The sequence below is a fragment of the Cibotium barometz genome, chromosome 22 (assembly GCF_041138505.1).
Source record: "Cibotium barometz isolate CiBa-2024 chromosome 22, ASM4113850v1, whole genome shotgun sequence".
Classification (NCBI taxonomy): Eukaryota; Viridiplantae; Streptophyta; class Polypodiopsida; order Cyatheales; family Cibotiaceae; genus Cibotium; species Cibotium barometz.
In genome coordinates, this window is record NC_141067.1 from 992655 (window position 1) to 1020485 (window position 27831).

Genomic DNA, 27831 nt, shown 5'->3' on the forward strand with positions numbered 1-27831 from the left:
CACTTTTCTTGGCATTAATGAAAAGTTTATGCTCTCGCAACTCTTTGAACACTGTGACCAATCGAGTTCTGTGTTCTTGCTCATTCTTGGAGAAAACCAAGATATCATCAAAGAATACACCTGTGAATTTGCGATGGGGTCGGAATATCCTATCCATCATACGATTAAACGTGGCAGGAGCATTGGTGAGACCATAAGGCATTACCAAAGATTCATATAATCCAAAGGCTGTCCTGAATGTAGATTTATGGACATCTTGTGGCACCACTCGTATTTGGTGATAACCACTTTTCAAATCAAGTCGGCTGAAACAAGCCGAACCATCAAGCTTATCCAAAATGTCATTAATACGCGCAATTGGGAATCTGTTCTTGATGGTAAGCTTATTTAAAGCTCTATAGTCCACACACATGCGGAATGAGCCGTCTTTCTTTTGAACAAGAAGCACAGGAGAGCAATAAGGTGAGGAACTAGGCTGAACCAAACCTTTCTCTAAAAGCTCATTTACCTGCTTCATGATCTCTTCTTGTTTTGCGGCACTCACACGGTATGCGGGTTTGTTAGGTGGAGAACTACCTGGCACAAGATCTATGCGATGATCTTCGGGCCTTTGGGGAGGTAATTCACCTGGCAATGCATCAGCAAAACAGTCGTTGAATGCATGAAGAAAATTCAACCTATCATAAGTCATAGCATCCACATTTTGATGACTTGGTACAATGCTATCACGTACAAAATTGTTGCACACTGTCATTATCTCTTTGCTCAAGTCTATCCCACTTTTGGGTGAGAGTTTGCTTCGCATTTGGTGGCAAAAACTGAGCATAGAATCTGTCCTTAAACTCCTTCCAGGTGCAAATGGGGTCTTTGGTGATCTTTTCAGTGATCCACCAATGAGCAGCGGTCCCCTTTAAAAACATGCTAGCATGGCGTACTTTAGACTTCTCAGTGAAGTCCTCATCGCTAAAAGCAATGTCAAACTGTGCCATAAATGCTAACACTTTGGAAGCATCATGTTCTCCATGAAAAATATCAAACTTAACGGACTTGTCACCTGCTTTAAATTCCTTGAGCTTTCTGGCATGAGGCTCATGGTCCTCTCTTTTTCTTTTCCCCTTATCCAATGGGGCAGCCCTATCTGCATGGGCTCCATGGGCCATCTTGGAAGTTTCATGAAGCACGATGGCATGTGCTCCACGAACTTGAGAATCAGATGCATGTGACTTTCCTGCATAAGGCAATGTCTCTCCATGAGACAACTCAGAAGGCAAAGCTCTTCTAGTGGCAGACCTGTCACCCCTACCATGGGATACATGTCTTGAATGCATGTGACCATCATGCCCTCCATGAGCACTAGCATACATATGCTTGTCAGGCTTTGTGCCTTGTGGAGAAGATGCATGACGAGAGGTGACTATCACCTCTTCCTTTTGCATGAATGACCTCAACCTTTGAGATGCGGGATCTCCATGCTTCAAGCGAGGTGGATTTCTAAACTTCAGCTCTCCGTCTTCCCCCTCTTTGATGTCACCTTTGCGGAGGAGGTAAGAAAGTGCCAACTCCCTTGGCTTCTTTCCGCCATGGACTCAAAAGTCACATCTACCATTGCATCGGCTTTCCTTGCTTCAATGGCACTTTGCACATGGGGATCTTCATGCAAAAGTTTCAGCTCTTGCTCTTGTGCCTGCAAAAGCTTTCTCATATGCTCAATTCAGCCATCATTGCATCAGGCTCTTCTTCTTGCATGACTGTCTTTCCTTGAGACAGTTGTCCCTTTGAATCACTATCATTTACCGTCTCAAGGGGCTTGTGCCTTCCTTGTAAAGCATCAGAACCACGCGAGGCACTTGATGGGCCGCTCGAATTAGGCACTTCCAAAGGGTTGCCTTGGCCGTCCATTGTGTTAAGCGTGCTAGAAGCGGGGTGTCGAATACACAGGTTCGTTTCCCCACTAAGAAGAGGGAATTAACTGTGCTCTGATACCAATGAAACCGATCCCATCAAGTGGGAATAGACTCCGTTGGACACCCACACGCGTAATAGCACAACTTAATATCACAATTTGAAATGGACAACTTAATAACAACTGAAAATTGAAATGAAATGAAATGTTGATAGATGGACACCAGCACTGGGGCCGGAACAGGCCGACCCCCCCCTCAATATATGATATATTATCGGGAGTATTTAACATATACAATGCTTCATGGGTTCAAAGAACCGGATGATGTCCATGTACAATTGAGATGAATACAATACCAAACAAAAGGCTCGAAGTAGATGTTCGAAGGAGAGCGACCACTCGAGTGGTCCAGTCTCTACGGTCCTGTGCCTTCACTGGAATCGGCGGAGAGCGCCCCACTGGTGTTCCAGGACCACGCACAAACAGGCGCTCCCGTACTAACGCCTGGCTCTCCCGATCTCGGCACCTTTGGACCGTGGTTCTCCAAAAGCTTGGACTACCCGGCACCGAACAGGTGTTAGGGGGTAGAGAGAATCCTTTATCAGATTTACAACAAAGTTCTTTACTTAAATCTGAACTCACTTACTTGTAGCTCGCAAATGGAAGACAAATACCTGAGGTGTCTCCGTGCAGCTACTAGAGGTGGACACCAGGGCGCAGCAGCCTGTCGAGAAGGAGGAGGAGGAGCTGCCTGTGTAGAAAGTGTAGCCACCTAGGAGGTGCAGAGCCGCCTGTAGTCGCGTATGGAAGGGAGGTGCAACCAACCGCCTGCAAAGGAGCATAGCCGATTGCTGAGCAGGACATAGCCGCCTGCTGTGGAGGAGAAGGAAGCGTAGCCGCCTGCTGTGGAGGATGAGGAGGGCAGCCTGCTGTGGGAGGCGCTGCCACCTGGAAAGTGCAGATGTCGCCTGTTGCAGCTACTTGTAGGGTGGCGCAGTTGCCTGTATGGGCAAGAGACACCCGGTTGCAGCCGCCCGTGGGGAGGAGGCACAACCGCCCACAGTAGACAGGCGCGCAGCCGCCTGTGGCTGCGAGTGGGAGAGGCGCAGCCGCCTGAGGAGATGGTGAAACCGCCTGGCTACAGGAGCACAACCGCCTGCTATGGTCGCCTACAGAGGAGAGGGCAGCCTGCTCGAGAACAAACACAGCCGCCAACTGAAGAGGTGGAGGTAGCGTAGCTTGAAGAGAGTAGTAACCGCCTGGCTATAGCCGCCTGAGAGCCAACGAGCAGGAGATGATCGCCGGCTCTATGCCTTTACGGGTGGGGTGGTCGCTCTCTTTTGTAGAGATTGGAGAGGAGTTACACGACCATAGCTGGCCGGCTCCCCAAGCTTGCATGGGGGCGGCCAGCTTCAAGGTGTGGTGTGGGTAGGTGGCCATGCACCCACCCCCACACACTTAAGGGGTTAAGTGTGGGGTTTCCCTCCCCACCTTGGCCCACACGTGGGTGCCCATAATGGGTGCCCACCTTTTAAATGAATGTGAACTTACCACCTTATAAAATGAAAGGTTAGAAATAAAGCTATTAAACCAACAAGTGCAATACACTTACCACCTGTTCACACGCAACAAAACTCATTAGAAGACAGAGCAAACTTCACGACTCACTGGGGCAGGCGTCCCTGCTGAGTAAGTGGCACGTGAAGCAAGCAAACACAAGAATACAAGTCATGCAAAAACAGTTTCAAACATGCAAAACATGAGTGCATGTGCACATAGTATCATGGACATATCTCCCGTTCATGGAACAAGTACAAAACATCTGTCGGGCACAAAAATGGCAGGACATAAAACTTAAATCTTGGTCTTCCTATGGAGTGACAGTCCCATAGGTAAAACACAGTTCGAGGCACGAGCCTCCCTATGGAGTGACAGTCCCATAGGCAAGACACGGCACAAATACTGGCCCTTCCATGGCGTGACAATCCCATGGATAGAACACAGTCTGGCACCAGTCTGGCTCCCGTCCATATGACATCATCCTGCTAACACATGGATGGCACCAGTCTGGCTCCCGTCCATGTTAAGCAAAAATACTGGCCTCTTCACATGAGACACCAGCTTGGCCTCAAGTGAATGAGACGCAAAACTGGAGATGGACCAAATGGTCGGCCAATTGGTGACAAAATCATAGTAACAAAAAAACCTGTTTCTAGCTTTCAAAACCTCGAAACCTCGAAACTTCGAAACAGTTTTTAAAAACCTCGAAACCTCTCTAGTACGGAATTTCACCCAAATTTCAGGTTTTGTTTTTCTCCCCCGCTTTATTTTTATGGGATTTTTTATATTTGTTTTTCTTCCATATCCGTCTCATCACCTTCCTTCCCTCTTCTTCTCTTGCCTCCCTCCTTCCCTTTTCTATCTTCTGCTACTTCCTTCATTCTCTTCTTCTCTCCTCCTCTTCTCTCCTCTTCTTCTCCCTTGCTCTTTTTCTCTTCTCCTCCTCTCTCCATTCCCCTTTTTCTTCCTTCAATGTTTTAACTCTTTCCAAATTTCTACCTTCTCTTCTTCAATTTCATAAGAGTCCTTGATTGAACCACTTGTGGCATCTAATCAAGCAAAATTGCTATAATGCCTCACCAAAATAAGGATGATTCCTAGAGATGAGTGAGAAGAGACCACTTTTTCATTATTACATTGTTTTTACATGGCTACTATAAGTTCTTTAAGTATTTACACTTTTTGAAATTATTGATTTTTCAAAACCTCGCGGTTTCTTAGCGAAGGGACGAAACCTTTTGAAACAAAATCCCAAAAACCTCGAAACGAAGAAAATCATCATGACTAATCACTACTTCTATCTTCCCTAAATTCTTACAATGACTATCAAATTTTTTAATTCATTATGGTTTTTGCACTCTTTTTTCTATTTGCAGGAGGATTTAGGTTAGTCCAGATGGACTGCTTTAATGAGCGTCTAGGCTGACAGTAGAAAGCCTCTTAGTTTCTCTTTCTCCTTCAGGGATTAAATAGGATTATTAACTTTATTATTCACCTCGCCAACAGTAAATGCATCTTTGAGGAACTGTTGTTCTTGTATGTTTTGTTTCCATAAAAGAAATCCCCGTTTCTGTTAAAACAAAACCCCTCGATGCTCTACACTCTTTGTTGAGGGAACCCTGATTTTGTTGCACTGGAATTCAATTCTTGCATATGACTGAAACATAGTTATGGGCAAGTGAAATTATTGAACAAAAAAAGTAAATTGATGTGCCAATACTGATGTGCTTGCAATGAGATTTGCTTCTTGCACATGACTGAAACATAGTCATGGCAGGGGAAAATATTGAGCCTACCGTAATAGAGGAGGCTGCAATGCGGAGCAAGTTTATTCAACAAATTATGGTTGTAGGGCAGGTATAAACTCTCTTATACTTAATGTTATTCATAGTGATGAAGTATTTTTAGGACTTTTCCTGTTGTCTGTCTTCCTTTTCTGCTTTACAACTCTCTTTCTGGCTGGTTTGTTGCCTTTTGAGAAGTTTTGTGACTTAATCAGCTACAAGGATGGTTATGGAAAGTAAAAAGCTAAGCTGCCAATTTAATATAGGAGTTACAACTGTATGCCACAGAATTAAGGCATTTTTCTGAGAGTCTTCAGTTACACATTACACAAGGATATTACTGGCGAACCAGGTCTCTTCCTACTAAACACAGTCTCTTCTTGCTTCTGAATGGTGGACACATGGAAGATGTTTATGAACCTCTTGTTATCTTGTAAGTTCTGAGAATCATATTCAGCAGTGGAAAAATCATTTCTCAAACGGGTTCATAAAACTGCACTAAATACTAGGGTAAGGCCTTTGGTAGAGCAGAACATAAAACTTCAAAACTTAAGGCATTGTATAGAAACTTGAAAATCACCACTACATGGAAAATGGAAGCATGTATTGAGTTATGGAATAACACACATAGTTACCATGTGTGAGATAGTTGGAAGAGCTCAGATCTGCTGAGTGTGCTAGGTGGCAATAAGTGGATTAAGAGAAATCAGCATTTTTCAGAAAGCATAGGAGGCACTAAGCCTAGAAAAAGGGCATGTTGAGGGCTCTATATAGTACATCGAGCCTGATTTGTAGATAATTGCTGTTTTGTTTTCCTGAAGAGGTGTTGAAAACACTAGAAGCTGCAACTAGAGGGTAGAGGTGCCAAGACCCGGACGCTTCATCCCAACAGATCCTATGTGACACCACACCTCACCTATGGTACACGTGGGCAGCCTGTAAGGCATTCGGGGAGCAGGCACACAGGCCAGCCAGCCCTCGAGGGCAGTTTGGTAGTATGCGCAGCGGTAGGGGCACTTGGGATGTGTGCACAGGCAGTCGGGCAGGCTTCTGGTCAGTGCAGGTGCCACATGTCAGTCACCCGTTGGTGGACAAAATGCCGACAGCAAATAAATTGGCCGACCACTAACGGTGCATATTTATACGAGTGGCAAATTTGTCATTTATATCTGCATACTTCTCAGCACTAGGCGTCTACAGAGCATTTCTCTTCAAATGTTGGCTGGCCAAGCGAATCTACAGTAGAGCACAGGTGAGCACATGCACACCAGTAGTTTAGGATTCATGCATGCTGTGTGTTTGATTATGCAGCTATCTCTTCTCTCTCTAATCTCAAACCCTAGCACATAGCTGCGGGTGATCTACAGTTGGCATCAGCGTCTAGGGAATTCCAAATTTTTTTCTTTTTCTTCACCCGTGTACATTGGCAGCCTGGTTAGGGTAGAGCCGTTACCCGTAGTTTCGAGGAGTGCACAAGTCGGGGTTGGAAAAAGCCACTTTTTGGGATTCTCCTCACCCGGTACTAGTTTTGGATGTTCATCATGGATTCGGAAGCCCTTATGGAAGTACTTTCTAGTATGGGTATGGACACCATGGTAACCTGTCTTGACAGGGTGGTCATGGTGTGGGAGAGTTCCAAGTCTTGGACCTAAGACAAGAAGCCGAAGGGCAAGGATTGTGCTAACTCTGGCATTGTAAAGGTTGCAAAGGGTAACCCAATTCTAGTGGGGAAGTGTGTTGTCCCACTTACAACAACAGGCACATCTGGAGGATTCTTCCAAACCATTGGGAGAGTTGTCCAAAGGGTCTTCCCTTTCTCTAGCAACAGAGGTCATTTCTTAACCATTGGAGGTCGTGCTAGAAGATGAGCTTTCATTGGAGACAACTTTGGAGGATGGAGCGTGTTTTTTAGTGTATCGTGTTTATTATGCTCCACAGGGAGGTGTCCATAGGGAGGACCAAGCAATAGCGCTCAACAGGCAAGGAAATGTTGGTATGAGGATACTAGTGCCTAGAGGTAGTGGTGGTTATTGTGTTGATTCAGCAGTTCTAGGAAGCTATGGGTTTCCGTTTGATTCCTTCATTGGAAGGCATATGTGGGGATTTTGGAAGCCAAGGATGGTGGTTCATATGTGGAGTTTCAATGTGGTTGGAGTTTAGATCGGGGGTGCTCTCTACAAGAAGTGGTTTTCCCAGAACCTCGATAGGAGGATACTCTAGAATTGGAGCAGTTCGAAGAGGAGGCTTCTTCGAACAAGAGTGCAGCAGATGCATGTGTGTGCGTCTCAACTTTTTTCATTTCTTGGTGGCTTGAGCACACACGAGCTTCATAATTCATCGCATCAGGCCACAGGCATGGACAGGCGAAGTTTTCCTGCCAGGTCTCTTGTAGAGAGTCTTTACGGTTGTTGTTTGCACTAGATGGAGAATCTTTGGCTTCAGTGGCAGTTGCTTCCGTTGCTGAGCTCGTTTCGAGGACTCTTCTCACTTGCTGTTTTGCATTAGGGGTGGAATATCTTCAATGTTGGATGTCATGGAGGCACCACAAGAGGACATGTCATCGGATTTGTCTACATGTGTGAAGGATATGCGAATTGGTGGGTCTTCACAATGCACTGATTTCTTGGAGACTGTAATGACAATAGTTAGAGTTTCTTCTTTGGTGGATCAACAGCGGTATTACTTGGAGTATGCTGCACATGGAGATGGTGGTCTAGACATACAGATGCTAAGGAGTACTCATGGATACAGATTTAGTGGAGCTCTTACAGGGAGTTTTGTTCGTTGCTTTGCTCTCTTCCTTCAGGGTGCATTGGAGTTGGTGCAAGCAGTTCCTTGTGATCCATCTTAGCCAATGCATTAGTGGCTAGAGTTTGGATAGTGGAGTTTTGCAAGGCCATTCTATGGAGTGTTCTTCCCGTGGGCTACCGGAGGATGCTCGACTGGCTGCAGTGTTTCTTCATTGATGGTTGGACAAACCAAAAATGCTGGATAAGGGGAGAGTTGGTCATCCGCAGATTTCTTTACAGGTCTTTGTGCTGATGCAGCAAGGATGGAATGTGAGCCTTTGCATTGGATGCGAAGCGGGCTTGTAGTGTTTGGGATCTTGAGTACCTTGGCTGAGCTTTACTTGGATCTCTCGTTTTATGAAAGGGTACTTTATATGGGCAATGTGAAGTTGAGGACAACATGCAAGTCGGGGATAATGTGACACACCTCACCTATGGTACACGTATGTGTGTGTGAACCCACTCTTATATAGGGTGGATAAGCATGCATTGAATGTGAGTCTATGAGCTAGATGGACCTCTAGGCTATAAAGGTAATGTACTTCGTGATGGGTATCATCAATCAAGCAACTGTCGTTGAGTTGTGCACTACTTTCTCTCACTAGAGCTTTGTCATATCTTCTCTCTCTACAGTTGCTATAGTTCTTCCTCTCTGTATTGTGTATCTGTTTCGTTCACCTTGTGCACAGCTCGTGACCACCATGTAAATCATACAACAATTTCCAAGTCTAGATGTGCTGGTAGCCATGAAAAGAGGCCAACCTTGCACTAGGGATGGTTTTCTAAAATGTAAAACGTAAAGTGTGGGAGTACGTGTCACCATCTCAAATATATCACGAGTGACAAAATATGCGATTCCTGCGAAAGCTGAAGCTACTTTCCCAAAATTTGCCAAACAGGCTTGGCATTGCATTCACAACATAGGAGCTTATAACCAGGATCGTAGCATATAAAGTATTTGAAGAGCTAGATGCATCAAGGCTATTGACAACACTTACTATACATAAGGTAGACAACATGGATTACAGATAAGGTAGCAACTTTCCTTTATGTACGGGGAGCAGGTATAATTTTAAGTGTTTTGAGTGTGTTATGCTTCTTGGTTTGAACTTTGCATGCATGTCCCTTGCTAAACCTGTCTCCACTTTTGTGTGCACTTTGCCTTAGTATATGACTGATTAAAATCTATATATTGTTTGCAGGATCAAAGACGCTTGGGTGCATTGATCGTAATAAATAAAGATGAGTTGAAGAGTGCTGGTTTCTTGGATGCTGAGGAAAGACATACAGATGCAACTCACCAGAGTTTGAGAAATTTATTCCATAGTGAACTGCAGAAATAGTTCTCTCTCTCTCTCTCTCTCTCTCTCTGTCTCTCCAATATAACTTTCTTTCTTTCTAGAGTACTCATTCATACTATATTATCATGGTCAGTTCTGATTCCAGCAAACATTAAAAGTGGATCTCGCTCTCAAAATAGTTGGTATAATGATGGATGCAAAGCTACATGCCTCTACCTATTATGGGGAGGGGCATTGGGGCAGTTCTCTGCGCATGAGATGCAGAGGCCCTTTGAGTGCCTTACCTATCAAAAGAGGTGAGTATTTTCAGCCAAGCATGAGGCAGATTTATACCAGCTTTTCATGAGTGCAGATAGCAAGGATGCTTGGAGAACTCTCAATGAGAAGCAGCCATCTACTTCCATCACTGACCCCATAGTTTGGCTATGCTCATCAACTTTATAATTTCCCTCACTAGACCTCCTGAGATATATCACACACCCCACGACCCAATTCAGCCACTTGTTTTACTCCAGCCAATGTCACCCAATCCTTAAGAAAGATGCAGAATGCCAATGCAAAAGGACCTTGAAGACCTCCTTACAGAGCACTTGTCTTTTGCCGACATCTGTGAAACAGATCCACTCTCCTGGGTAGAGAGCTAGAGTTAGAGTGCCGTAGAGCAGGCAATTTTCACCCTCGGCTTTCGCCCTGAGAGCCATCATTGAGGAGGCCAGATCACACAAATAGAGAGTTTATTGCTGTTTCAGGCATTATCCTAAGGCCTTTGACTCAGTACCGAGGGCACGACTGTCCACCTGATATCTGATGCTGGCCACCTGGCTGTTTATGGCCTTGGTAGGCTGGCTGACTAGGGACTATATGGGGTTATGATGCCTTAACATCATGCCAAGGCAAGCCCCATGTGGGCTGGCCCATGTGCACATGCCGATTTAACGCTTCTAGATGCTCTTTCATGCATCTATGGACTGACTTAGCCTAGGGTGACCTACATGATTTGTTCTCCAAGTGGGTTAAGGGACTGATGCTAATACCTAAGGCTGGAAGAATGACTTATGTAGCTCATCCCTGACATGTCCCAGACTGTGGCTCACAATGGGGCCACGGCTTACGACAAATAATCCTAAAAAGCTATTAATACTGTATGATATTACATATAATGCTGAGCTAGTGTGTCACATAGCATCATTGTTCAAGGTGCATGTGACATTCCCTCACATGCAAATCACTTGTGGCATCTAAACAAACCATCTTTGATGGTGGAAGGTCTCTCTGACTGCAGTTTGGAAAAGCAAATTGCCTCTCAAACATAGACTTTTCTTGTGGAGATGCATTGTGGGTGCATTGCCAGTTGGCACCTTTTTAGCCAAGAGAAACATTGTTCCCCTCTCTTGGAAAAGGTGTTCTCATCACCGAGAGACAGTTATTCATTTGTTATGGGGATGCCTCTCTTCTCGTGTTCTCTTAGACAGACTGTGAGGGCACTTGCGATTGCGATTTCCCAACAATATTTTTGGAAAATTCTTCTGGATATTTGGCCGCCTTTCTTCACCTTTAGCAGATTACAGTCTTTTCCTTTCTTGGATGAGATTTTTTTACTTTCACTCCGAGATTTTTTTGATCTCGGAGATCTTTCCTCTCAACAGCTAGAAGTGTTTTTCCAATATTTCTGATATATGAGTAGTAGCTATCCCGACTTGGGAAAATATAAATATACCACTCTCCTTAATGAAGGAGTGGTTCCATAAAAAAGAAGAAGCATGTGACATTCTGTCCTACTCAGCTTGGTGGTAGGTTCATCGCTTCCAAGTAGCCCGACAATATTTGACAATATCTGCGGGTACTCCTCGAAGAATTCTTCATCTAGTCATATGGCCTCACGAGTGTCTCGGTCCTTGAACTTCGTATAGAATTCTTTTTGTTTGGGACCAAAACCATGCTTCCATCTATGGAGGAGAATGTGCTTGGGCTCGATGGCTTTTGGCTTCTCAACCATCTCTAGCTGTTGTTCATCTAAGACTACGTGCAATGCTGGTTCAACATAGGGCTTCAACCAAGACTGGCTTGGCATGTGGAGAGTGGAACCCTAGCCTGTGGCTCGGGGGAGATTCTTGATGGAATCTATGGTTGGGAGGTGAGTTTGCACCCATCTATAAGTATTAACCTTGTGTGCTTGGTCGTCCTATGCGGGCTTTACAAGCATAGCACAACGGAAACAATAGTTGATGGCAAGATAGAGCAACATATTTGAGAGAGGGCAAGAACACAAGATGTATAGAAAGCTTCTATATTACCTTTCTATTTTAGCCACTCCAAAGTTGGCTTGACCTTCACCTTCAAGTGTTGTGTTACTTGTGTTACAAAAAGTGAGGCCTCCTGCCCTTTATATAGGGTTCACCAATGACTAGGGTTGGGCCGCCCTAGATCTCTTTTTCATCCACATGTCCACTTTATTTGGGGTGTGTTCACACCTACATGACCTCTTTCTCTCACTTTTTACCACTTGTACATTATCATATATTTCAACACCCCCTCTCAATGCCACCATGAGACAATGCCAAACATGGAGCAAGGTAGGCATTGGACATACAAGAACAAAATGATCCCCTCTCAACCATAGGATAGATGACAAGGTAGGTAGCCTTTATAAATTAGGTTTTTATAATAGTGATGAGTTATAGAGAAATGTGGTTCACTCCCAATTCTAGCAAACATGCTTCTACTTCTCGATTAGAAGAGTTTCTTATGTAGAACATTTGAGGAATTTACTTAATTCCCCTCAACCTTAGTAACATCTTTGGTACCATCTCTTCCATAGTGGCTTCGTGCACCAGCCTTGTTGCTCCTTCGCTTTGATGAAACCATCTTCTTGCAAAAGACAATCTTCAAGTGGGATTTGGATGTACCGTATTCTTCATTACATTGGCTTCATTGGTTGCATCTTCGTGCTTCTCCAATCCTTTCTTGTGGTAGACACGCTTCATGCGTACATGTCTCCTTCCAATCATGCTAGCTTCCTTAGTCTAGCTGCCACATAGACTAACACATGGCTGCCACCCATGTTTTAATAGCTTATGTATGTGCTTCTCAATATGCTTCTTGCTTCCACCTTTAGCTTCATCATGATACAGAAATATGTACACCAATGTGAACATTGATTTAGAAGAGGTCTTACCACTTGTTTATCAACACAAGGATAGGGTCTAACTCCATTACAATACAATAGACAACTTCCATGCACACGAGTTCATAAAAAAAATTTAGGATCGGATTTCATACTTGATGCATCGATTTGCTTGGTTTTAGAAATTGTGCATACCTTGCACTTCCTAAGTGAGAATGGCACAAATAATTTCTTCATCCGCTTGCCTCGAGCTTGAAGAAAATGAGGGAAAAAAACCTTTGTAGAATCTCTGAGGACTTGAGAAAAAAAACAGTTGAGAACCTTAGGGTAAAAGGTTTAAGGAAAACCTTGGAGAAAGGTTTAAAGGTGAGTGCTTTGAATGGTTTTTAAAACCTTAGTAAAAAGGGTTGGGTTTTTTTGTTCTTGAAAAAAAAAAACTTTGATTTTAAAAAATAAAAAAGGCAAAGGTTTGTAAACCTTTAGGATGTGTGTTTTTTTTTTTGAAAAAAAAACACAGAGGCGTTTTGTGTGCTTTGCTGATTGCCGTGTGCTGCCTACCGCCTGACCTGATATCGAGTTGGCACATTGCTTAGCTTATAATGTTGTTGTTACAACAACCACTTCACCAGTCGCAGAGCAAAACGGCGGCAGTTGACAGACGATGGCAGCGTGATGGACGGAATGACAATGTGACGGAAGTTTTTGAGACGAACGACGGCCGCCGAGAAAACGCAAGAATGGACGTGCTGCGTTTTTTTTTTCTTATGTCTTTCATCTCCTTGATGAGGGTTTCAGATCCAAAAAATTTTGTAAAGAAGCTCCAATGCTTCCTCTTCAACTCTCCAAGGCTCCAAAGAGAGATGTCGACTGAGGAAACCAGATTGATAGAAAAAATCGACCAAAAAAACCAGAAATTTATCAATTTTGCTTGCGTTTTTTTTGCCATTCTTCTCTTCTCGCTTTCTCGATTTCTTCGCTTCCTTCACTTACTAAAGATCTTGAATTTGATAACAGAATCTCGACTTTGATGAAGTTCTCTTGTTGCCTTCCTTCTTTACGTTTTTTTTCTTCTCACCTTCTTCTACTACCATCCTTGATAAGGTTGTGAATGGCTTATGATAGTGAGAGAAAGAAAAGGGGATTGATGGGGAACTTAGCCTTTGCAAGGCTATGAGCAAGAATACAAGATGTATAGAAAGCTTCAATATTACCTTCTACTTCAGCCATTCCAAAGTTGGCTTGACCTTCACCTTCAAGTGTTGTGTCACTTGTGTTAGAATAAGTGAGGCCTCTTGCCCTTTATATATGATTCACCAATGGCTAGGGTTAGGCCAACCCTAGATCCCTTTTCCACCCACATGTCCATCTTATTTGGGGTGTGTTCACACCTACATGACCACTTTCTCTCACCCTTTACCACTTGTACATCATATATTTCAACATCCAATGAGGTGGTAACTCAAGTGGTGAAGTGTTTGTTTTGGGGTCAAGAGGTTCTAGGTTTAAACCGCCACTTGGTGGCATCACCTACGGGCGGTGAAATGCGCCTATAGGTGGTGAAAAGACAGTAACTATGGGAGGATCTTGGACCTAAGGCCAGTCGCCGGGGGGGGGGGGGGGGGGGGGGGGGGGGGGGGGAGGGAGGGAGTTGGGGGGAGCATATAAGTCAGCACTAAACTGGATGAAAGATTTACCCTACCAATCCTACACAAAGAATTTGTTGCCTTGTCCAAACTACCCTTCCGATATCCGTGTCACAACCTTGCATAACTTTTCCCCACTGTCTCTTCCTTCCCCTTACCTAGGTCAACTATCCCCATAAGGTGAGGTTAGAAATATAAATACACCTAGGAACTTGACATGGTGTAGATCCTAGCCTCTCATACCACTAGTGTTTGCCTATAGGAGCCCTTGGCCAAACCATCCGTGATCCACCATGCCCGTGGCAAGAGTTAGCCTCTTGGTCCAGGTCTAGACCACAATGTATCAATAATAAGCCCAAGGCTCACTTACAGAGTGATTATTGTTGCTGTAAATTACAGTCCAGTCAAAAATAGCCAGTAACCTTGGATTTATTTAATATGAACCACCCTAGCCACCTCAGTCCGCATGCTTTCCCTAATCCTAGGGCTCCCCTAACCCTACTAGAGTAGTCCGCAGTTAATCGGTTCATTCATCAATTTACTGCTCATTTTCCATTAGCTAGGATCACAAATCCTCAAGATAAGAGTCCACGTAGCGGCTCTCCATCTCACAGGTGAGGCAGTCACTTGGTGGCAGCATTGGTCTAATCTTTATACAGACCAGACCAAAGGTGTCATAGCTTTTAGCTGGGATACCTTTGTCCATGACCTGAAGACTAGATTCCTTCCGTCCCAATACATGACCGGTCTGACCGATGAGTTCTATGGACTTAGACAAAATGGATCCCCAGTGCTTCAGTTTTCCGGCAAGGTTATTACTTTAGCACAACAGTTAGGGCTATCTGCGCAAGCCAAGATGGAGCAATTCATTCGTGGATTGGATCCTAACATTCGGTTCACAGTTCGTAACTTTGAACCCAGTACGTATGACCGGGCTTTGACTCTAGCTCAAAATGAAGAAATGAAGATGAACGGAGGTAAGCCGAAGCAGTCATCTCAGTCCAGTACCAAACCCCAGTAGCAGCGATCCGCTGCACCAAGGAAAGGTAATGCATCTTGTAAAGATGCTAAGAAGGACGACAGTAATAGCTCCAGTTCAGGGGGTACGAAAGATAAAGAATCTAAGCCTAAGAAAACCCGCGATGAGAAGGCTAAAGCAGGCATTACTGGAGGTTATCGAAGCTCCATAGGAGCAAAGGAAGTATCAATCAAAAAACAAATGTTTTTTTTGTCACATCATAGGGCATGGTAAGAAGGATTGCTACAAATGGCAAGCGGAACAAGCACAAAAGCCCCTTCTGCCACAGTTGCCACAGCCTTCCCAGGTCCTCTAGCCCCGCCTACTACCACCAATGTGGTTCAACTTTTACCTTCTATGCCTCCTATGCCATCCGTGGTATTTGATGCTATGCAGGAGGGTGAGAGCGATGCTGCACAGAAAAGCCTCATCCAAGCTTATGGCTCTGCCAAGGGCTGACAGTTTGTAGTCCCTTTCGATATGGGCAGTTTTGAGGACGCCATCTCTCCCAAGTTGGTTAACAAAATGAGCTGCATATTAGTCCCATATCATCTGGACGTGGACGGATTCACACCTGGTCTCCGCACCCACATTTCTCAGAAGGCACAGCAATTTGCCTTTGACATTCAGAAGGCCTCATTCCAACGAGATTTCATTGTCTCGCTTCAGTTGGGGTGTGACATGATCTTAGGAATTCAGTGGTTCCGTCAATATGAGCCTATTCCCGATTAGGGACAGGACACTTTTACTATCTGTAAAGGTTTTCCCGAGCCTGTCATGATTCATGGGGATAGAAGCATTCTTGGTATCCCATTGATTTCGCATCTCCAGGCCCGACGAGCTATCCGCAAGGGAGCAAAAGGAGCACTACTTTATGTTCGTGCTCAAACACTCTACCTCATTGGTAGCATCCATCTCATCTTCAGTCCCTTAGTTAGCAGACCTCCTGTCCAGACATCAAGACATTATGCTCAGGGTTGATCTCCCTCCCAATCTCCCACCCTCTCGCGGACCATCACATTGATTTGATCCCTAGATCGGATCCTCCTAGGAGGTTTCCCTATCGTCTTTCCAAGACTTTAGAGGGCGAGTTAGAAAAACAGTTATCTGAGCTCCTCTGAGCCGGATTCATTCGGCCTTCTTCCTCACCGTTTGCTACACCCATCCTATTTGTCCAAAAGAAGGACAAGTGTACACGCCTTTGTGAAGACTACAAGGCATTAAATAAACTCACCATTAAGAATAAGTTTCCTATGCCAAGGATTGAGTACATTTTGGAGCGTTTAGACGGTGCTAAATTTTTCACTAAGATCGACCTCAAGAGTGCTTACCATCAGGTCCGCATTTTTTAAGCTGACATTCCAAAAACAGCTTTCCGGACAGAGCATGGTCACTATGAGCTCGTAGTCATACCTTGTGGGCTTACAAATGCACCCGCTACCTTCAACAAACTGATGTCCAGGATTTTCGGAGTCCTCATTGGGAAGTGTGTTTTCATATTCCTTGATGACATACTAGTCTTCTCAGCTACTACGGAGCAGCATGAGAAAGATGTGGAGAAAGTCTTGCAACTTTTGCGAGAGAATGGCTCTACATAAATGCCAAAAAGTCTCTCTTTGGTGTTAAGGAAGGTCAATACTTGGGCTATATCATCGGTTCTGATGGGATTAGACTGGATCCGTCAAAGGTTCATAAAATCTTAGATTGGGACATTCCTAAGACCGCCCAAGAAATCCGTTTTTTCATAGGTCTTTGCCAGGCCTATAGTACCCATGTCCATCAGTTTTCCAACCTTGCAGCACCTCTTACCGACTTGCTCAAGGGGGTAAAGACTCGCAAGCAAAAAGTCTCAGTTATAGGCAAGGCACTTGATGCATTCCGTGCACTCCAGAAAGCCACCTCAGAAGCGCCTATATTAAAGTTAGCATCTTGGGATGAACCTTTCGAGGTCATTACCGATGCAAGCAATACAGCCATAGTTGTTTCTCGTACCGGTACAAACCCATTCATACCGTACGGTTCGATATTGTACGATATAGTTCCCCCGCCCCCTCCCCCCCCATTTTTTTTTTTTGCAAATCCTTAAAAAAAATATATAGAAATCCTGCTTAACGAAGATCCCAAAGGAGAGGCACGAGAGAGAGAGAGAGAGAGAGAGAGAGAGAGAGAGAGAGAGAGAGAGAGATGTTGCATAGTACAACAATGATTGTATTGTAATCATACTTTTTTTTTCTTGGGAAAAAAATCCTTCTATTAGTTATTGAGAAAACAACCATAATGGTTAAATACAAACTCGTCCCCAAATGGGGAGTGGGTGTCAAGATACATGAATGGGGAGGATGCTCTTCTCCTCAGGCTAGCCACTCGGGGAGGACAAAGCTATCTCATACAATGGGTGGAGGGTGAAACAACCACATAGGAGGTCTATAGTGCCACCACTATCAGTAAGAAAGGCACCATGATGCCAGATTCTCATGAAGGCCTCCCGGCGTGAATCCACTTGATTTCCCTAATCTCGGGAGCTCTGCTAACCCTCTTGGATTAGTCCCTAATCCCAAGGGTTAGTGCTAGGTACGTAACACTTTAGGTTGCGAGTAGCTCACTTGTAACTGTACTGAAAATAACAGTGTAGGTAGCAGAGAAAACAATCTGATAGAAAATGTCTAAGCGAGTCTGATGAAGAAGTAGCAGAGATGAGGGGTGCAGGAGATAATGTCGATGCAAAAGATGGACGATGAAGAGAGGGTACAGGAGGGAGAGTGCCGAAGGTTGGGCACGAAGAGAGGTTCAGGTGCAACTGCTGTGAAGGGGGCCAAAAAGTAGGGTTCCCTGGGTAAGGCCCCATGGGCTCTTCTCGGTCAGTGCTGGCAGAGCACCGCGGTTGGCCCCCCAATGCCCCCCCCCCCCCCCCCCCCCCCCCGACCCCCCGAGTGCGGGGAAGAGCAGAGCAGGTGGTGCTGCTGGCAGATATCCGGGTGTACCATAGCTCGGTCAGGGTTAGCGAGTTGCGGATGGCAGGGCCCCCGAGTACAGTGATGAGCACGCACAGCAGGCTGCTTGAGACGGCCGGCAGGGTAGGGTTCCCCGAGGGTACAGCATGCTGGAAACAGAGGTGGAGCTGGAAGCTTGACAGCTTTGATACAAAATGTTGGGGTTGGGGATGGAGGAGCATGAGCAACAATGCACACAGGCAGGGTCGTGGAGATGCAGAGAAGCGTGAGGGGAAAAGAGCACACATCTCGATGTAGATTGCTCAATAATTAAATGTGTACCAAGTACAAAAGATAAGTACAACCATAAGAGGCTGTTCACACCTAAAGAGGAAAAAGTGCCCTGGCCTGGTCCTAGATGAGCTCAGATATCACTACCATGACCGTCTTTTTCACTCGAGGTGACTGCGTACTCGTTTGGCAATATAGGCCCCAAGTGTGGCTATGCCCTTTCAATGTAGCCTCATGCCGAGAGCAGCTTGGCACAGAGGGAGCTCCCCTTTTCATATATTCTTTGACCTCACACGAGGATTCTTCTTGTAACTTGCGCCTTTTTTGAGGGTTGCAGTCTGCATTGAACGTACACCTTTGTTCAACTAATAGGGGCTTTCGTTGGGTAGGAAAAAAGAATCATAGAAAAGTTTGGATGGTTGATTGCTCATGTTTTTAACAGATTTCCATTATCAAGAGACAATGAGACAGACATCTTAATGATGCTTAACGTAGACTTGTTTGAAGGACACTTTGGATTTCCATAGAACTACACAATCTTCTTTTAAGAAAGATGAAGAGGGAGAAAGGCGGCCGGGGGAGTGGGGGGGGGGGGGGTGGGTTGATGTTCGGAATGTGAGGACATTACTAATTGTTTATATGGCAGGACCGCACATCTTTTGTGTAGAATGCTAAAAGCTGCTTATTCAAGCAATTGCATGCCTCATTCATGTTTTTGGTGCAAACAAATAAGTTAATCATTTGAAAGTTTTCTTTTCATTACGTGCCATTATGTGTGCAGCACTCTGGATTGCCCAGCGATGATCGGTCCATTTCTCTTGCTTAATGAGCTTTTTACAGTAAGCATGATCTTTACTTAAAGTGTATGCGCAACCCATCTTGTTGATTATAGTGCTGATGTGGGTATATGTGAATGGTTCAAAGTTATATTTTTGGTACTCTTTCCCTATACAGGCATAAGCCCATACCAGTAGCCTCTATAGTCTTTCTCAAGCCTACTCAATGGATTGACCCCGGTTATGTCTTCAGCTCCTATGCCACTTGCCAAAACCAATGACAATTTAGTCTATTAGCTCCGAGGATGTTTCCTTAAGCCAGCAATTCAATGGTTCCCTTGGCTTCTTTGATCAACCATGCCCTTTAATACCTCCAACCCCCTTAGTTTGTATTAGCCATTCTTTCACAGGCTAGGTGTATGACTATCTTGGGCAGTCGTAGGACATATCCTGTACCCTTCTTTACTTTTCTCTTGCTTCCCAAGTGATAAACCCTACCTCAATGATGCCACATGGACTGTTCTACGTAGACTGCTTTTTTTTTTTTTTCAAGTTGTTTGAAGAAATAAAGAGTTGGCTGGATAGATGTGGGCAAAAAATAACATAGATAACAATAGCAGTACTGAAGAGGCATCATTGTGGTGATTTACATCCAGCCCTTGGAGAATCCAAGGTGCCCAAGAGTGCCTTCCAAGTAATCTCAATCTATTCAATCATATTCCTTCTTAAAGTGGCTAGGGGGCTACTTTTCTTACCCCATTCCACAGCCTTTCAAAAGAAAAGACATTATAAAAAATTCTCCTCCCCTGCATAAAACCACTTTGGGTATCATGTATTAGAGAATTGACGGCCGTTTCCTAGCCATTAATGTTGAAACGCTGTATCTCTTGAGTTGCCGTTGCCGTTTCTGTTTCCCATTTTGTAATCTGCTCTCAAGATTTCCCCGACAATTTTTGCCTTGTTTTTTTTTTTGAAGTCTGCTTGCCATCCTCCAAATTATGATCCACCCAAGTTTCTCCTCTAATTCTCTTAACTTTTTCCCTCATTTGTGTTTTAATTTTGTAGTTTTAACTATGCTGTATAAATGCAATATTATATTAAAGACAACGTTTTGTACCCGTTTTGTTTCCTAGTTTCAAGCCATTTCTGTTGCATGTCCATCATGCATTTTTTAATCCATTTCGATTTCTGTTTCGTGCAACTATGGTACAGATCCTGAATGAAATGTTTGAAACCTCAACTTTCAATTGAATTGCCTTGGCTTAGAATTTTGTAGGTGGTCCACCAAGGCAAGGTGATGGGCTTCCTTAGTTTAACCCAAATCTCCTCTCCTGCCCTTTAGAAATGAGATGAAAAGGTTGTCTAAGAGCGTAGAAGCCATCTTTCCTATGTCCCAATTTTCCTCCCCCAAGCTCTTGAGATATGCAAACCAAAAGAAGACAAAATGGTTAAAAATAGAACAGGAGTAAAGCCATCCACCCTTGGACATCTTCTCTGTGGCAAGGAATGAAGAGATCTTTACATATCAATGGTGTGAAGGGTATATCCAGGGCTCTGCCACTGTTTCCATTGTCCTTTTTTGAGTATTACTCGTCGGCTGTTGCATCTTTGAACTTAACCACATACGGAAATTCTCCATGAATGCACCATACCCTTTTGATGTTTTGCTCCTATACGTAATTTTTCATGTACGAGGAATAAAATTTTTCATTTGAAACAATCATTAGGGTTTCTGCAGCTGATTAGGGTTCCTGAAGCTGTTAAGGTCTTTTACAATACTACCAGCCTGAGAGAGAGAGAGAGAAAGAAAGAAAGAAAGTTATATTAAGGTCTACGGAAGACCCCAAGGGCCTATGAGACCAAAAGTAATACAATGGTACCATGGAGATGCTGAGCCATGGAAAACTGAAAGAAAAAGTAAAATGAAAAACATCTTACAGTACATGTGATCAACAGACGATCTTGTGTACAAGACGAAGAGAGAGAAATGAAATGATATATTAACGTCCTCCTCAAAAGGCCAAAATGACCTATGAGACCAAAAAGGTTACAACAATTGGTGGATCTGAGACAATGTCTGTGTAAGAAAAGCTAAAACAACTAAACAACTAACTGAAACTGAAACAACAACTATGAGGAAAAGTAAGGTACTAGGAGCTCCTAATGGATAACATCTGGGAAGGAAAACTCCAGCAACAAAGGTAAGCATCGTATACATCGCTATCCAAAGATGTCTCTCATCGGTCGATGGCGGATATCCTCGATGTCCTCCATGGTGAGTACTCTGACTGGACGTCTCCCATGCCGTGCTATTATGGTCCTGATCCTCTGTTGTAGTCTCCGTCGGTGTTGGGATGGGCCTCTCATCTTGGGGCGCCTGGACCGCCCTAGCTCTATAGCTCGATCAATCAGTGTACCTCTGGTGCGGCTATACTCTGCGGCTAGCTGCAATGCCTGCTGGCCTGACTGCTCAATCTCTGGTCGAAAGAAGTCTGTAATTTGCCTCTGTAGGTGTCTCTCCCTCTCTGATCCCCTCCCTCTCAAGAAACCCTCTCTATGTCTACGCAGCTCCAGCAAGTATAATCCGAGGCATATATAATCCTGGTATCTCATGACTCTAGAAAGTGGTCCGAAACCCTCTCTGAACAGGCAGTGAAAACGGCCTTGTATCTCATAATAGTCATCTGTGCATACCAACATGATCCGTCTCCCTGTGATGCCAACTGTCGTTAAGACTCCAGGGCTAAGCGAGCATAGCTTTCCTTACCATCTCAGCAGTAAAGAAAGCACATGTCTCTGGGCATGGCTCCGATGGGTCTGGCAGGGGCGGCTGTCCTGGTGCTGTGTATAGGGATGCTGCATACTCACCCCAAATCTCTGTGGAGGTAATGGCTGGTGATGGTGAATGCTCATGGAATAGTCTCCATGCCTTGCCTGAGTCCTGACTCATAAGTAACTAATACAAATCCTTCTCTAACTGAGCGAGATAAGTCCTCTTCTTCCGTTGCACTAGGTGCCGGAAGGTAATCCGTGACTGTTTGTGAGTGGTAACACCCATGAGCACCTCTCTCTGTAATCTAATCCTCATCTCTCTGCACTCCTCGTCATACCAGTTGCTCTGGGGCATGTTCCGAGATCGTCTCCGTGTAGACTGACTATGGGGATATGCCTCTGATGCTGCAGCATGAAGCAACTCTATCAATATCTGAGTGAACTCATCTAATGGCTGTCCCGGCTCCTTGGCACATAAGCGTCTGTATATCTCATCCGTGTACACGGTACGGTGTCAGTCTCCCTCGTAAAGGTATAACAAGTATGTGTGGAGACCTGTCCCAATGGAGCGGTGCTGAACTGAAATGTGAGAGTGAGGACAAGATAGCATGATCCACTCCTACTCCAACCGGCCTAGTGCCTACCATAAAATTCTGAAAAGAGGGAATGAGACTGGGCTGAGCCATAACATAGTCCACTGTACTAGCACCGATGTGGAAAGCTAGTGAAACCGCCTGCTGTCGGGAATCTCTGTAGGCCATTCAGGATGGCCAATCCATGTGCAGTCGCCCATACACAGTATGTTCCTCATCCTGTGAGAGTCTAGATAGGGCCATATCCCTAACATCAAGCTCCCTCAACATCTCCTCTGAGGTATCATAATATACTGTCTGGTTATGGGCGGCGGTCTTGGCATTGAAGTCCTCCAGGAGAGTGATGTCATCACCCCTGGAGAACTCCCAAATGTCATCATCCAAAATAGAAAAGGGAGATTGCCCGCTAGGTGATGCATACACTGATGTACTAGGAGCAAAATAGCATATAGCAATGTAGAGATATCTGCCCGTCTCTGCCCTTAGTCTAACCCACATGTACCTAGCCTGCTCATCTCTGTGGACTATATGTATCAGTGGTTGCAGCTCCTCTGTAAACAATACTGCCACTCCTCCTGAGCCCGGTCCTCTATGCTCTGAAACGAGTCTCCTGTCTACAAGCTGTCTGCCATCAGTATCCACTAACATGTGGCATGGACTGTCCAGGAGCCTGATGCGTCTCACAGTAGAAGATGATGTCCTTCCCAGTGAAACTATCCTCAAAAGCCCATTCATCAAGGCGTAGAGATCCATTACAATTCCAAGTAGCAACTTTGAGCGTAGTCCCATAGGTCTCGGGCCGTCATGAAGAGCGCCTCTCCATAATCACCACTCTACCATCTCTATAGAAGGCCACTTTCCCTTTCTCTCGGGCTGCCCTGATCTCGGGCCTAACTTCTACAAAAGACGAAGAGAGAGAGAGAGAGAGAGAGAGAGAGAGAGAGAGAGAGAGAGAGAGAGAGAGAGAGAGAGAAGGAGGAGGAGGAGGAGGAAGAAGACGAAGACGAAGAAGAAGAAGAAAGATAAATTAACATCTACAAAAGACTCGAAGGGCCTACGAGACTTTGAATAGTGGAAGAAGAAAAAAGATATATTAACATCTACAAAAGGCTCGAAGGGCCTATGAGACTATGAATAGTGCAATGGTACCATGGGTATACAATGCCATGGAAAGATTAAAAAAGAATGTGAAAACTGAAAACTGACTCTATAAGCCTCCCGATGGCAGATGTGGGTGGCCATGGCGAGGGCATGTCATGTTGGAGAATCTCATGGATCTGTCTTTGTGTGGTGGAGATGCTCGGTGCTTTGGGTCGGGGGCGTCTAGCACGAGGATGGAATAGGCTTGCTCACTTTGGACTCCCCTGGGACGTGCATATGGCCCGTGTGTGCGGATGGTATGAGCTGATGTCGATGTGGCAGCGTCGGCATGGTAACTGATGTGGATGCTCGTGCCGTGAAGAAATCAGTGATGGATCTTTGGGTAGCGTCTTGTATGGGCTGGCCTTGTATCTTTGCATGTCATCTCAATACTGAGATGTATCACGTATATGCCGAGACATCATTGGTCCTCATACTGCATTACGCGTGCTATTGGCTTGAAGGCCCTCCCTGAAGAGGCAATGAAATCTCCCGTGTATCTGCTGGGTATTTGGGCTCGTCCTTTACTCCCCCTATGGTGCATATAATCTGCATATCCACTCCTCTCGTGGGATGTTCTTAGATCTCCTAGTTTCCAAAATCAGTAAAATCAGCTAATAAACACCTGTTCACACGCCCAAATTTGGGAGGTTTAACTTTTTGGTCAATTTGGTGAAACGGGACCACCATTTTTTTTCCCGGGAAATAGATCCTTCTATTAGTTAATGAAAAAACCACCATGATGGGCTAAATACAACCATGCAGGGCTAGGTACAACCTCGCCTCATGTACAGGGTAGAGAATACACTGCCAAACCTGCTGAGCCTTCGGACAATCTCAAAAACAATGTCATTGAGATTCGTGAGGGTGGGTGCACCTTGTGCAAGCTGCTGGTCGACCTCCAATGGCCAACCGTGTGCCAACCGCCAAGCTTCTGTGTGCAATCAGCCAAAGAAAGGGGGTGATCTTTTGGGGCCAAAAACTATCATAGAGCCTCTTCCAAAAATTTGAGAGGAAACGTTGGGAGAGGCCCTGTGACTACCAATGTGCTGTTGCTGCTAGGGTGCCATCAATCTTTGGCATTTGAATCCGCGCTATATATGCAAAAAACAGGGGCATTCACAGTCTCGTTTCGATCAGCCGGATCATGTCAAGTCCACGCTCTCGGGTCCCGCTGGAGACATTTGAGAGATCGGCTCTCCCATATCCATAGCTGCTTGTTAAAACCCTAAGATCTCTTTAGCTAATCACTATGCATAAACTCACATAATCCAGACATATACTCATCCACTCGACCACCCCCGAGCCCAAGGGTGCACACATCATAGTAATGAAGAAACTACATACCTATCCTTGGTGTCCCATACCACCAAGAGGTATGTCTTCAATCCAGCTTTATAGTATATACTCTAGAGTTGTAACTACTAACTAGTTCTTACATTCTAATTTCTAACTCTTATTTTTCATAGGATTGCTCTTCGGGGGCATGTGAGAGAAACTCGAGTTTCTACTCACTCATACACACAAAGATATGAAACCGTCTCAACACCATGCAGATAGAAAGAAAGAAAGATTTTATTATCGTCTTCTAAAAGCCAAAAAAACGGCCTATGAGACAAAACCTGTGTACATCATCATCATGTCTCAATGGACATCAAATGGATACAAAAGAAAAAAAAGTACAAAATACTCGATAATGTGGAGATAAATCACATACAGGGCTCTGGTTAACTACTGTGGGGTGGGTGGGAGGGAGGGGGGGTAAATACATCCAATAAAGCAACTAGCTCCAACCGGTGCCAATGACAGGGTGTAGGATGTTATACATCGGGTTAGGGGCAAGATATCTCCCAATCTGTGATTTTGTGCTAGATCAATCTGGGGTCTGTTCTCTCTGCTATGTCTCCTCAAGATCTCATCAATTTGTGTTTGGTGGAGACCTCGGGGGCAAGGGCCAGGTGGACCGAGGCATCTCCTAGATCATAGCTCTCTTGCTCGGGCTGATGTCACTCCTCTACTAGTAGATGTAGAGATAGTGCGTCTGCGAGTGACCTGGGTTTGGACCGAAGGAGCTGTGGAGGATGTCCCACCATTGAGTGGCTGGAAGAAGGTAGTGATGTGTGTCTAAGATGATGTATCCCTCTCCTGTGGGAGCTGTTGTAATAGCCGCTCTCTATGATGTCGTAACTCTATCAAAAATCCTCCGAAGCATCTTTGATCATGAAACTTCATAACTCTGCTGAGTGGACCAAATCCCTCCCTGAAGAGACAGTGGTATCTCCCCCGAATCTCATAGTATACTGGGCAACAGCAAACATAATGGTCCTCTGTCTCCACCTTTGTGGCACAATCTGCAGATACGTGTCTCCCTCGAGGCTCCTGTAGCTCTCCTTGCCTTATCTCTAGAGTGTGTGAAGATACCTGAAGCTGCCCAATAGTAGTGTGCATGGCATGAGACAGATATACATCCATGTATCCCGGTCTCTACACAAACCCATCCTCTGTGAGCTGGAAGAAATGATTGTGGTAGTGCTGCCTCTTCACAGGAAGAGGCTGTGGAGGATCAATCCATGTATGTGGGGTGTATAGCTGTATCAAATTGTGACATATCAATCGGTGGATCTCCACACGGGAGTCTCATGGTCGGATGGTCCTCATCATAATGAAACGGAGAGAGCCTGTCCATACTCATCCCATGTAGTGAAAACCATTGTAAAACCTCTGTATACCATGAGTGTCGCCTTGATGCTGCTACTCGCTCTGATGACTCTAGGGCCTGTCTAGGTAATCTATGTTGGGGCATGTGTCTATCTGGGGGCTTGTATATTGCCGTGCTACTATACACATGGTGGAGAAGATGCATGACATGGAGATCTCCAAACAGGTAGAGATCTCCAGAGTTCAAAGTTCAACTCATTAATGATGATTTATAAATGCATGACTAAAGTCTAATAATTTATAAATGCAAGTGAATGTCAACGAGTTCAAGTTGACAGTGGTCCACAAGGAGTGAGATCCAAATGAGGAGACCATATATGTGGATCTCTACAGGGAGCTAGAGGAGATTGATAGTCAAGTTTCTCATACTCATAGAGGTCGCGCAGCTAGAGGTGGCACACGAGAGAAGGCCGTGGATGCCGACCATGGTTTTAAAGGTAGCTCAAGTTTTTCATAAGACAATAGTCGGCGCCAACACTTTAAAACCATGGTCTAATGAAAAGAAATCCACGTTCTCTTTTTCAAAGAGTGAACAAAAGCGAAGATGGTTTTTATACCAAAATAAAAAAATTTCAACAACGCCAGTAAGAAGCCGAAATTTGTGAGTAAGGATAATCTCACATGTTTCAAATGTAAAGAAAAGGGACACATGAAGAAATTATGTCCTTTGAATTGGAGCTGCAACACTTTCGGTGGCTAAGCAAAAGGCGAGACCAAAGAAGTTTATACCAAAGAAATGTGTGTATATTACAAAACTTTAAGGTAAATTTTTTGAAGTCAATATTACGCATCTTAAAGAAAGCCAATGTCTAGATTGTACTTTCAATTAGGACGTTTTTAGTCCAAATGAATTATTTCGTATTTATGAAACAATAAATGGACATCAAGTTCATATATTGTTTGATCCCGTTAGTACTCACAATTTTATTGACAACATTGTGGTACGGAGGATGAAGCTAGGAACCACTCAGAATGATCACATGTACAACGTCAGGACGGTTGGAGGACAAGTCTGATTCTGGGACAAGAAGGTGTGAAAGCTGTCGCTAGACATCCAGTTGTACTCAGAAAGACTTGATTTTCATGTCATGAGCTTGGGTCATGTAGATATCATTTTAGGGATGGAATGGTTTTATTGAAAAAATAAAGATTTTTTTGCTGAATGGGTCAAACATTTGAGGCCTTTTTGTCACAATGAAAACCTTGTTACTCTTAAAGGTAACGTTGTTGTACCCAAGAAAACTTTCATTAATGAGTTTGAGTTAATGGAAAACCTTTTTAACTATGAACTTTTCCAAGTAGTTACGGATTCAGTGTCGTCATGTGTTCATTTTGATGTCAACACTGTTTCTTTAGATGTTTGGAAAAGTAAAGTGTTAAATTCCATTAAGAGTGAACTTCAGGATGTATTTCTTGATGAGTTACCTCACGGATTACCTCCCAAACGAGAGGTGGACCATAAAATTGAGCTAGCATCGGATGGAGTATT

At 44.5% G+C, this 27831-nt stretch overlaps 1 protein-coding gene across 4 annotated transcripts in view; it reads left to right on the forward strand.

Moving 5' to 3' along the window:
- The window catches only part of LOC147626142 (long-chain-fatty-acid--[acyl-carrier-protein] ligase AEE15, chloroplastic-like), a 130546-nt gene that overhangs the window by 89878 nt on the left and 12837 nt on the right, over positions 1-27831 (forward strand). For 3 of the 4 annotated variants that reach the window (XM_086816249.1, XM_086816250.1, XM_086816248.1), the window contains 3 exons: positions 5241-5320; positions 9239-9378; positions 19125-19182. In XM_086816249.1, coding sequence (XP_086672375.1) covers positions 5241-5320; positions 9239-9378; positions 19125-19182 — 278 coding nt within the window. Of the gene's footprint in view, positions 1-5240; positions 5321-9238; positions 9379-19124; positions 19183-27831 lie in introns of those variants that run through there. The other variant, XR_015268557.1, reaches the window with a different exon arrangement.